This window comes from Bombus pyrosoma, linkage group LG6 (genome assembly GCF_014825855.1).
Source record: "Bombus pyrosoma isolate SC7728 linkage group LG6, ASM1482585v1, whole genome shotgun sequence".
In the NCBI taxonomy this organism is placed as follows: Eukaryota; Metazoa; Arthropoda; class Insecta; order Hymenoptera; family Apidae; genus Bombus; species Bombus pyrosoma.
The window spans coordinates 5,777,633-5,790,472 of NC_057775.1; the positions used below are offsets into that span (position 1 = coordinate 5,777,633).

At 40.5% G+C, this 12,840-nt stretch overlaps 1 protein-coding gene across 3 annotated transcripts in view; it reads right to left on the reverse strand.

The window, feature by feature from the left end:
- The window catches only part of LOC122568480 (epidermal growth factor receptor), a 171,733-nt gene that overhangs the window by 96,370 nt on the left and 62,523 nt on the right, over positions 1-12,840 (reverse strand). For 2 of the 3 annotated variants that reach the window (XM_043728241.1, XM_043728236.1), the window contains exon 2: positions 5,801-11,524. The exons of the other annotated variant lie outside the window; for it this stretch is intronic. In XM_043728241.1, the coding sequence (XP_043584176.1) occupies positions 5,801-5,867 (67 nt within the window). In that variant the 5' untranslated portion in view covers positions 5,868-11,524. The remainder of the gene's footprint in view (positions 1-5,800; positions 11,525-12,840) is intronic. 3 annotated transcript variants of the gene reach the window in all.

Genomic DNA, 12,840 nt, shown 5'->3' on the forward strand with positions numbered 1-12,840 from the left:
TGTCTTACACAAACGTTCACGAACCAGTTTACACCCGTTCTCTATTCATCCTAATCTCCGTGGACAGCGGTTTCAACGCGAATCAAGCGGGACATAGAAAGGCGAGCAGCGTATGTACACGCATAGGTGAACACCGGAGGTAATTTAAAAATGAGAATTACGAGCATAGCGCCGCCCGTAACCCTCGGGCATGGAATGTCAACGGTAACTACCGTCGTACGTAGGAATAATATCGACTTCTTTACGGGTCGTTGTAACAGTACAAGGGCCCCGTGCAGTTCGTTCCCCGCCGTGAATCGTCGAGAGAATGTCGGGGCCCCGACCCGTCCTGCATATAACCTACGCACCGTGCCAGATGGAGAAAACAAATATGTAGTGTGATCGCTTAACTGTTGCTGTCTAAAGTGACTTTCGTCGGGGCACGACCGAGTCACGTGTTCAAATATTGTGTAAGGGGATTGTTCGGGGAACGGGGCCACGGACAATCTACGAGGGTGTCGGGGATGTATAATAATTCCAGCGAGGTGAGTCGAGCGATTTTTTGAATCGTTTTCACGATACGCGTTCGTTTTTTTAACTCTTATTTTATATCTATCGATACGATCGATATGATACAAATTCGTTGTACGAGTCTTTCGAAACTAAATCGATCGAGTAAACATATTTGGTAAATTTGTTAATTTTATTACTACTATATCAGGGTACACGATCAGTGTTTGATTTCTCGAAAGATAAATTACATACTTTTGTAAATTAGGAGAATAATTTACACGATATCGGTGTCGTTAGTCGAATATTATAAATATTCGGAAATCTTTTATTTTTACGATTACATGTATCCATCTAGAATTCACCACTTTAAACGAGGTAAAATTTGAATCAATTTCATAGGCAAATACTTCGATCAAGTGGTCCTATTACGAAATCATATTTCTACGAAATAACGACACAGAAACGATTCAAAAATAATTTACCCGATCAACCATGCTACGTAAACTGTACGTTTTTTCACGAGAATGTTCACGTTGATCTTCTACTCCGGTTAACGTTTATTCATCGAGATATTTCCTTGCTTGATATTGTTTTAACGCCGTAGCCTGAACGTTTTGTTTACAGCATATTAAGCCTGGTAATGGCGATTACGATCCACGTGGTGGTAAAAAAGTGCATACAAAGCAGGGATACACACTCCGTCGCGATTACTTCAGCGCGAACGATACGTGAGACTCATGAAAACATAACCTTAGCTCATTCATGGCTTTCGTTGAATTCGTAGTCGAAACAGTCGAATGTCATTCATCGTGGTCACTCGATTCGAATTATGATTTTTGATCGATCGTAAACCACGCGAAGGGAAACGTTCGTAAATAGAAAATTCCATTTCGATTTAACCGAAGCGTTTTAAGCCGTAACATGTAATTCTAATTTCTAATAATTTGTAATTTTAATTCTATTGTTTTCTACGTAAAAGGTCCAACTTTGACCTTTCGACCGGTGTCACGACAAAAGTAATTACGCAGAGGTGCGCGACCGCATAACAATAATATCTCCGATCGAGCGATTCAACGCGAGGAATACGCCAGCCTTTGAATAATAATTTGCATGACTGCATCAGCCTTGCATTATTACCCTATCGAGTTACGTATCCTCATATAACGCAACCGACTTGAATCGTGCGGAATAGGGATTCATGGCCGGGCATTAAAATTGCAAATTACATTACGAGGGTGTTGACAGACTGTTCCCGCTTCTTAGTGTCCCTTTCTTCTCGTCTCGTCTCTTCCTTTTATCGCGACAGTTTGTAGAAAACGTGTTCGTGTTGAATTGGCGACCGCCTTTAAATTATGTAACGTTTGCACATAGTCAAATACATTCTCCGATAAATAGCCGTAGCCAACGAATTCAGGAAAACGAGCCGATCGTTTTAATCCTACTAATTATACTGTTTGAAATCAAATTTAGAATTCTGTTTAAACATCGTTGCTACATTATGGTAAGTAAATTCAATTGAAAAGCTAACCAGGAATTGGAACGTCGAGCTTCAAATGTAAATTCAATTTGCTGCACTGTAAATAGAAAATGCTGGAAGGATTGAGAATTAACGTTTCGATTTTTCAGAATGTTATCGCGTTAGTAGAATATTTCAAATCTGCGTACAAATATTCAATAACCTTTGACGTAACGTTTTCAAAATTGAAAGCGAATTGTCCGTTTGAAAAAAGAATTGCTTCTTAAAGAAATCTGCGCATACGTATCGAACAGCTAAGGCAACTTAATTTTTAATCATTGGAGACTATTTTAAATATCAGAAGAAAGAAAACATCGCGTCAACAAATTGGCTAAATTTCAAAATCATTCAATTGCCAGAAGCAGAGTGATTGATCTTTATAAAGATTTCAAGGTAAGAATTGTTTGGAATAACAATCTTTTTCCCAAACGACGAGATCAACGATCTTACGAGACGCGTTTTAAGACCTCTTTCTCGAGAAACTTAGCGTTGCTAAACGAGATTCATGCAACGTAGCCGTCATTTTTCCTCCAATTCGAAGAAGCAAGGTCTTACAGGCGTAACCTGTTCACAATTTCGCACGTAGCCGGTCGGTTTCGAGCCAGAGACTTTTAGCGAGCGTCGACTAATCATCGAGCGCCGTAGTTGCGGACTTTGACAGTTGCCAGCATTGTTAGTCCGTACAGGACGATAATTACCAGGCTCGTAACAATCGCCATAGAACCAGACATTATCGTTGCAAGCAGGAATTCTTGCTCCTCCGCTTTTCTTTCGTCTCGACGTTCTTGGCACGAACGACTCTTTCAGTTCCTCTCCTTTTTTCCCCTGTTCCCCTTTTGTTAGATTTGACCGTTTTGAGCTGCCAGTTTGCGCGGTGATTCTCACCTTGGCTCGTAAGTAGTTTGTTCGTGGAAAAGCAGCGAGACCAACGATCACGGAGATCGTTCCGTGCGGAGCAGGAATACTGAATATTTGCAAATACCAGGGGCAATCTGGCTAGTCGATTTATGGTCGGCGAATAATTCAAGAGTCGCTCTGACATTTCGTGATTGACTGAGTTTCAGGTGATCGTTTGGCGAAACCTTTGAGACCGTAAAGCGGATATTCATGAGCTTCTTGCGAGCAATCGATGGGAAGATACGCTTGTTTTGCCGGCTTTTTGCCGGCGATGTGCTTTCTAAGAGGCGAAAATCGCTTTCTTTACAACGATATTGCGGTTAAACTTTGCTTGTTATTTAAAAATACTTTGTAACAGGATTTTTTCTAAAATGTGTGCTTTCTAAAAGGCGAAAATCGCCTCCTCCGCGGCGATATTGCAGCGAAACTTGGTTTTTCTTTATCATTGAAAGGTATACTGGTTTAATCGGTCTACCCAAAAGATGTAGAATATTTCAAATATCGATAATAAATAAAATTCGAAACTAAAAGCAGAAGAAAATTCCGAATGACTGCAGAACGATTGATTTACGCTGAACTTTCGAAAATCGAAAACACGTTCGAAATAATACGATAAGGATACGTGTCGACGAGAAGGTGTGTAAATTAAATTATAATAAAAGTAAATCAAGAAATTTCATAACCACCAAGCGTGTTGATTAATATCGGCAAAGTGCTAGGTAGAGGTGTGTGCCTTGAAGCGCAATTATCAAAACAATCTGGTTCTCGTGGTTCATCTTTCGACAGATATTTTAGACAACGCCGTATGACCATATGCCAACAAATTAGCCATTCGAAGAAGAGAAGAGAGAACGCGGCACAAAATAAGCGAGCCAATCGGTTATTACTGGCCGTGTTAACCACTACCGATAGATAGCTGTATATACTTTCAAGCATCTGTTGGCGATAAAACAGTACTTGATAGGCAACCATTCATTACTATCTGTTACAAGTGATAGTTGATTTCTTATAGTAAAAAGAAGAAGAAAGCATAATGAACCGATTACCTAGTCGATTACTACAACGCATAACTCGATAAGATAAAAATTGTAATATTTGAATCCATCGATTGACACGGTTCAAAAAATGTTATGGTATTCACGCGTCTGAATGCCTCGTTGATGGTAGTATTCGAGTAAAATACGAGATAATCGAATTGATAATTTTTAGGATGAAGCAATTTTTTGCTTACAATATCGTCATATTTTTTATAAGAATTATTACAAAATATCGATAAACTATCATGTATATTATCAGATTATCGCGATAAATTATCTTACGATTCGAATATCCTCTACATTATTCTCTCTTGTTGTTTATAGATTTTCATTTTAACATTAACTCTGCGGTGATCCTTTCTTCGTGTCTCAATCTCGCTCTTACTTCAACAAGCAAAAAGAGTTTCAACGTTTCGGAAAAAACTTTAACATACAATCGGAATGTTATGCCAAGTCCTACAGTATTCTCTCGACATCTCGTTCGCCTTAAACATCAAGTAGCAAGCACCTCTATCTCGATGCAAACGTCGTAGCAAACAATAGAATACTAAGTTAAAGCCAGGGCTGCGTAGTAGTAAGCGTATGTAGCAAACACGAAAGCGATCTCAGTGCGAAATTCACGACTGTACATATCGCTGCCTTTGAAACCCCTATGAAATCGAATTGATCCGATTGCGGAACAAGATGCAGCCTCCAAACACATACATACTTCCGTCTTGCGACGCTGAAGAACACTGGAACCGTGGAATTCGACTTTGCGAGTGCGGATAGTCGTTCGTGTAACGATCGATCGTGATCGTAAATCAGACGCGAGGCAACGTTACGGTTTGCCAGCATTCCAGATCCGTTTGGGGTGTGCGATTGGCAGAAGTGTCGCGTGAAACGAGGTCGATCCGCAGGATTCGATAAATTATCGCCGTTCGAGGAGAACACTGCGCGGATAATTTACGGATTATTGTGAGAGCCGTGAATCAAGGGAACCCAATGGACTGGTCAATGGCTTTCGTAAAATATTCGATCTTCCCAAATATGTATAAAAGTACATGTGCATCATCCTGATAGTTTCAAAAGATCAACGTTTTTTTAAGTTTTAGTTACGTGGAATATTGCGTCAACGATGTGTTTATCGAAAGTCATGTTTCTGGCCAGGTTACAGGAACGAGGAAAATTCCTGAGATTCCATTGATTTTTAAAATTGTCGAAAAATGTTAATATATGTCTGAATATGTTTTTGGCGAAGTTTTGTCAAGATGGGACAATTTCGGAGAGAGTTATTTTTGACAAGTTAAATCCTATCACATTTTAATTCCGCATCGTTTCTAAATGTGACGTTCAGATCCCAGAATAGTTGAGAAATCCCTTTTATACTTGGTACTGATATTCAATATAAAAACGTCCTATCATATCATAGTATATAGTAATAGTACTACTATTTACCATAGTGCCATTTTTATTTCCCTTATCAATTATCGTCTTTTATCGGTTTGCCAGCGAACATACTCGTGTTTAACTTGTTGATATTCTCGATAATCAATAGTCTCTAAACGCGACAACCAAACTGCGCATATACTTGTTTTTTCTCGGAGTAATACGAAAAATGAGAAACTTCGCAACGACGCGACTTTCTTTCTATACAGGTTGTTGGAAAAAAATTTCTAAAGTTTTTAATCCTAGACATCAATACGACAAGGAAAGTTCATATAAAAAAATATCGTTTAAGGCTTATTTTTCAAGTTATAGAATTTTTTCTATAACATCCTGTTTTTTCTTTTTACGATGTAAAAATATACTTCTCTAGAATAATTTTCTACATAACAACAAACAAGTGAAGATAATAGAAAGGAAGATGTACACTCACCGGTATCTGTTGCGTCGTTCATCTTCGTTCTCTTCAAAATTTCCTCGTTGGTGTTTGGCAGATTCATGCAATTCAATTCGCGGCCGTACGAAAAAGGACAGGCTGGGTTTCCTTTCTTCTGATCGTGACAGTGTCCTCGAGGATAAATTGCGCGTTGGTCGCGTATGGATAGACAATAGGGCCAGAGGCGTGGAACGTGTGTCGCGAGTAAAACGCCTGAAAATTGCTCCCTCAGGGTGACATTAGACTCGGGCTGCCACGAATGCGCGAGACAGGGCACGTCGTTTAACGTGTAATTTGTTTAGCCGATCGAGGACAACCAGACCTCGGAGCAACGGTTCTGGAATTACGTCGTCTGCCTATAAGAAACTTGTAATCTCAAATTTATATTTATTTACATTTAATCTATGATAAAATAATTTATACGCTTTAAAGAAATTAACACGTAGGATAGGTGTCTTTAACTTTGCCCAAATGTTAAATTTACATTTCCAGCTCTGAAAAGTTCTTCGCTTCGTAGATATGGAAATAATTTTCGACAAAAATGAACAAAGCTGTAAAATAATTGCAAACGTTGAGATTCGTAACAGTATCTTTTGATAGTATCGAACCTCACTGTCACGATCAGAATCATCCGGCCGACCTGAAACAAGCCTCAAGTATAGTACGTTCTAAAACAAATCGCTTCTCACGGACCGTATCCTTAAAACGAAATCAGCGGGTCAATTACGCGCGAGCCATAAAAGCGTACCTTATCGAGTTCGTTTACACCGAAAAAGGAAATCGCGTTAGCAACAATACCCTGCAATCACCTGATTCCGCCCGTGAGATTGCATCGTGTAAAGATTAATTCTGAAAATTGCCACGTTCCGACCGATCTTGTACATTCCCGATCACCGTTATCAAAACGAAACTCGCGTCCATGAACCAGATAAGGGGTTGCTTTCGAACAAATACCAACTTGCTCGCGAATCATAAACGAACACAAACATAAGAATTCTGCGGTCTCGAGCGTATCGAAGAAGATCCTCAAAGTATCGAGAATATTTGGAAGCGCGGAATCGTTGCGATTGGCCCGAGATCAACGATTAAAATGAAAATCCCAAGGGGTACAGGTTCGTTCAGCCTCCTTTGGTCCGTTCGAACGCGGTTTCGAACGCGAGGCTGCGGCATCTGCCGGTTCTTCAGGATAATTATTTACGGCAGATAGGATCTCGACTGGGGTTCCGCGGCGGGAAACAAAAGAATCCAACGTAGGGAAGGATAGAAGCGAAGAGAGGTTGGGGAAGGAGAGAATTCCGAGGACAGGGTACGCGTTGCGCCGCGTTTCACGTTTCCCCGTGGACGACAGCCGACCACGGACTCTTTGGATTTTGCTTCGGCCAGAGGGTTCTGGCTAAGGATCCTGAGAACCTAGTCGTTCGGCAGACGCACTTTTTTCCCTCGATACGGTTTACAGATATGAGACAATAGCCTCGAATCCTCTCTATGACGGCGCAGCTCGAACCAGACGGCGACTTTTATGGCTCGCGCCGATCGTTATTCTTCGGTCTCTGATAATACGTTATACGCGAGGATATTATGGTTGAAATATATGTACTCGGGATCAGGTTGACGCGAATATTTGCACAACGAACGCCAACAGAACGTCCGTTCGCGCAATATTACTATACCACGATCTAATGAAATATTAGCCTGGGAATTAAGCGCACCATCGTTCCAGTGGGAGGAATGCCGCGCATGCGATCGCAATTAATGAAGAATTATTCCTCGAGGAGGCACGTAGACGCGTGCTTTTATACCAGTACCGGTATAAAAGCCGGTCCACGCACCGGGCACGGGTTGTAAAACCGTCCGAGCGTCCGGGGTATAAGCTCGCGGATAAATACTCCGTAGCAGCCAGACGCTGTAAACAATGTTGCTACAAACGAGCTTGATAATTGAGGCGGCTCTTCCTTGCATACCCAGTCTACACGTGTACCGTTCAACCGCATCGTAATTCCTCGACTAACCTATGAGGCGTTCCCAACGCTCTCGGTGCCCTCGAATATTAGCCAGCCAGTTCGTAAAACGCATTTACGCGAATCATGCCAGTCACCGGTGATTTAGGCATGTCGTCAAACGGTACATGATATATTTGCCGTTTCGGATTCCTCTTGTAAAATTTAGACATTCGTCGTTGTTGAAAGGCCAGTTCCATATGAAGATACACGTCGCACGTATGACGGATATTTTTATATATCGGATTATAAACAGGTCGCTTATAATCTAAGACTTTGATTTAACTTGTCCCTGTCCGCTACTATTATTACGTAATAAATTACTATGCAAGAGAGACCTAGTCACGTACATCTCTGTATAGAACTAGCCTAAGCTTCGTTTGTCATTGCGGTTATACGGTTTGGTCGATTCTCAGACCTTGTAACATTGCATTTTTTATTTTAAGCGGATGAACGTTGTCACTTATCTTCTCAATATCTTCGTAGCTGTAAAATAGTCTTGTTTACAAGATATAAGAGAAAGGGATAGAAACAAGCGGAAAACAGAGAGAAGCTTAAAAACTAAGAAAGCTGTCTATATCTTACGACAATTACCTCAAGGTAGAACGACGTATAAAGCTATCGGTAACAAGATCGGGTTCGTTTCTTGAAATCGAGTTGGTCGAACCATCGCGACGCCTCTAGGCGTGATAAGCGATGCACTTTTATCGGCGAAGGAACGCTAGCCTATCGCGGAAAGAGTGTCGACATGCAAAGTGAGAGTGCTCTTATTCCGGAATATCCAGTATTTCCAGTATAGCGGTTGGCGCCGCTCCATCGATTATAAATTCCAAACGTGGCGGCGCGATTATATAAACCCCTCGATCGCTTAATTACCCTAATGTCCTGCAGCTTAACGGGTAACGAAAGGTTTCCAGTTGCGACAACGCAAAGCAAAAAGTTGTACCGTTTCGACGCGATACGGCCACTACCAATTGTGCTTTGGAAATCGTGCGTAGATTCTTAATAAAAATCTTTTAATGAGATTCGAGGAATAATTTATACGAGGAAAAGTAAATCAACGTTATTTGCAATAGGATAGACAGTAATTAGGATTTTAATGATCCAAATGCTAGGAGCGGTTTTTGTTTTAAAATCGTCAGCTCTTTACGACACACGCAGCTTATTACTTAGTGTTAGTAACGAGTTGGTATAATAGCTACGATAAAGATGCGTAATGAATACCTAATATAATAATTGTAATGCAGTAATAACATGGTATAGGGAAATGTATTAGATAAGACCGAGGAAGAATCTTATAATACAGAGAAATTGCTTGCCTTGTTTCGATTTCATTTGAAATTTATATGTATTAGTAGGAAATTTGCTAAGCAATATTCCTCGAATCAAACCAGTATGTTGTTTATTTTTATAAAAGCGATCGATATCGATTCTATCATAGAACTTTTTCATCGTAGAAAATAAACGAGAAAACAAATTGCTAAGCATCTACGGAATTAAAAGAGTGTTGTTAATCGCTTACGAAATTTTCTCACGATTAACTCACTCTCTTCCCGAATATTTAAAAAATTTGTCCACTTTTGCTCTGTACAAAAATTTCCTAATTAACATTCCTAAGAAGATTCGTCACAACGTAACTGATCGATCGACAGAAGTTCATCGAGAAATCTGGCAATTTAAAGAACTTTTAAAGGTTTCTCTTGAAAGTGACACAAGTATACACAAACGGAAATCGGTTTGATCGCGTAAAACTGTCCACCAGGTGCGAGTTACGTTGTAGAGTCGCGGAGGCGTCGACAGCAGAACGTTTCAAAGCCGGGGGCACGGTCGAAAAGTCGAATCCGTGTCCAGGACAAAGGAGTGCGGCGGCCAACGCGCGGAGAGGGAGAGGTCCTGGGGCTCTCAGCGTGTGGCGTTGTATCCTTTGGTTGTAAAACAACTTGTAAAACGTGCGGCCGAGATGCGTTCTGTCAGCTCCGGTTCCGAGGCGAGGCTATCTACGTGGCGAATCTATAGAGGACCCGATGAAAACAAAACAAATCTCGCTACTAATCCCAATTATGACGTAATACTTTGCGCAAATTGCGTGACAACGAGAATCTGCATGAATTATCGCCGAAAGATTGTCGAACAAAGATTTCATGTTATTCCAAAACAAAGTGTACGTAATTTAAAAAAAATCTTCAAAAACTTACCGACCATACTTTACATTAGCCTCGTCGAATTTTTTAAAAGCTTAAGAAGGTAGCGAATGTTTGAAAATCTCGTAAATTATAACGCTAAACGCGTGGATCGATTTTCTAGGATTAAGAGTAGACGAGAAGAAGAAGAGGAAGAATCATCTGCTCGGATGAACTTCCTATGGTATTAGCAATCATCCTCGAACGTATCGATCAATCTTCGCACTTGTAGATAACCATCCTTAGAGCAAAATCACGAACGTGCTATTAAAATTATACAAACTCATTTTTCAAGCAATCCTTCCGTTGCCAGAGGCAATCTTTCGCTTTGAGCGGTGTTCGGTTAAATGTGAACGGTTTTTGCAACGCGCTACAAAATTGCCGGGAGAAAAATAAATTAAGTGCAGACGCATGTCGCGCCTGACGGTGGACAGTTTTCCATTTACATAAATGCTGGCCGCGGCTTATTTTAACGCGAACGCGCTTTATAACCGAGCATGCAAATTGATTTACAGAGTCGTAGTTTCGAGGGAACGTTGATTTTAACCGGAGTTAACCGTGCAACTGTCGACTGGCCGCGCTTGTAGAATCAGTCGTTACGTTGATTTAGATAGCATTGTACGGTTCACCTTTAAAGTCTACCGATCGTGAATTCTACTTGTCCGCGGTAAGTGCAACTTGGAACGATCAAGCAGTTTGCAAAGGAGATTGAAAAATTCGATCGAATAGATGATAGAATTTTGGTACGTGTTTTATCCTTGTTTGTAAAAATTCTGTATTTCCTTTACTCGTCTGAAGAGACACGATTTTGACTACTTTTCTAATAAATAGAGAATCGTGATTATCGGTACAACGAGGAGAATTATGATTCTATAGGATAAAATACGATATAAAAGAAGGATCGTATTTAATATCTTCAACTTATTTTATCCTACGGAGTCATTCTTCTTTACGGTCGTAATAATAAGTTACAAGATACTTTCTCCCTCTCTGATAAAAATAAAAATAAAGAAAGACCAAAGATACAGAAGCCTCGTTCCCCGAAACAAAACGCTCGACAAATTATCACCAGTCCGGATCTTCAGCCACCTCTCTAGAAATCCGGAATACCTGCGCAAGAAAAGAAGAAACGCCATCAACTATAACTCCACGAAGGAGAAGAAAAACGACACCCCTTCCGCTTCTCTGCTATTCCTGGCCGATAGGGTCAAGATAATTCGTTAAAATGAAATCGCGTCAATCTGAGCCTGACACGTGTATCCCTCTGTTAATCTACCCTCCCGATCTAAGTCCCCATTGCACAGGCAAACGAACTACTCCGTTGCCTCGTGGACTCGTTCTGGGCATTATACACGCAGCGAGGTACATTCGAACGAACCGTTCCACGAAACGCGCGACGACCACCGGGCCGTTTTGTTTTTAAGCGGTGAGGTTTTCGGACCCGCTAACGAACAACCGATGCTTATCTGCCTGAGGCTTGGTGCATTACCGTCCTTCCTTGAGGTCAGTCCCTGGGCTCGGTCGAGCTGGACGCGTGAACTTACCTGAAACAAAAAGAAACGGGCGAATTTAGTCGACGAATGATCGCGAATACCTGTGGCCTAATTTAATTGCTTGTTAGCAAGCTCGTTTCGAGCAGCTCGCCCTCTCGAATACGAGAGATAATCCAACGGGGCTGCTATTGCGTATTTCAGGGTGAAGAAGAGGTTTTATCGACGCGCGAAATGCCGATCGAACGAGGTGCTCGTAGGGGGTGAAAATGGAATGCGGTCGGATTATATGAATTGTTTTATTCGATGAGATTCCTTGAAATTTTCTTTTGTTTCTGGTATTGGAAATCATCGACGTTAATAATGATGGGGTTAATACGAAAAATATTGTTCGAATATCAGGGAAGTAGATGATAAAACTCATCGACGATGAAATAATTTGAATAATTTATTTCTCTACTGTCGAAATTATCTTCATTTCTAGCCCTACATATCAAGTATACATATTTTCAATATTGATAGAAAATAAATATCTACAATTGTATTACATATGACGTTTAATTTTTCGTACTATACCGTGAAAGGGTTAATTTTTAAATAATAATGTTACACGAGATTCTATAATAATTTAACTTCGCAAAGAAACACAAAGATAAATTAATTAGAGACGCTCGAACAGGATTCAAAGAGTCTTAATAGTACAATAAGTCTGGTAAATGACTCGGAGAAACGTGAGTACACTGAACACATCTTTAGCAGGTTACGGACGACATAAAGTTCAAAGATGTCGTTCCATCCGCAGAATGTCTGACATCAAGGTTTCTATTCTCAGGTTTTCTAGGTACCACAGGTGTTAGCATTTAATATCCGTTCGATCGCAGTGTCATTGAAAGTTATATACACATAGCATCTACGTTAAAATTCTACCTCGTTAGAAGCACGTCAGAATGCATTAAGAGTACGATTGACCTCAGATTGTTCTCTATCGATCAATGGCCCATTCTCTCAGGTGTCTACAGATATTAACATATATATTAACCATTCATTTATCTGCCCACAAACTTTGGTTACATTAAATTTCGTCCCACCCATCGAGACGAACGTAATCATCCCCTCGGATTAGCGAAATAATTTATTGCACTTTCTCTGTACCCTGCCACCTACACTGTTTCTCTCTCGATCGAGGAAATCGTAGAACCGTGTAAGTACGCAAATCGCATTCCTTTCAGTACTTATCGTGTAGAATCGTGATGTGCTCGCGGGAAAATATTTGAAGAACACAGAGAAAAGACACGACTTTTTAGTTGTCATACGAAAGCTACATGAGAAAAGCAAGTTAAGGAAAGGGAAAAAATTCGAAGAAATAAGCT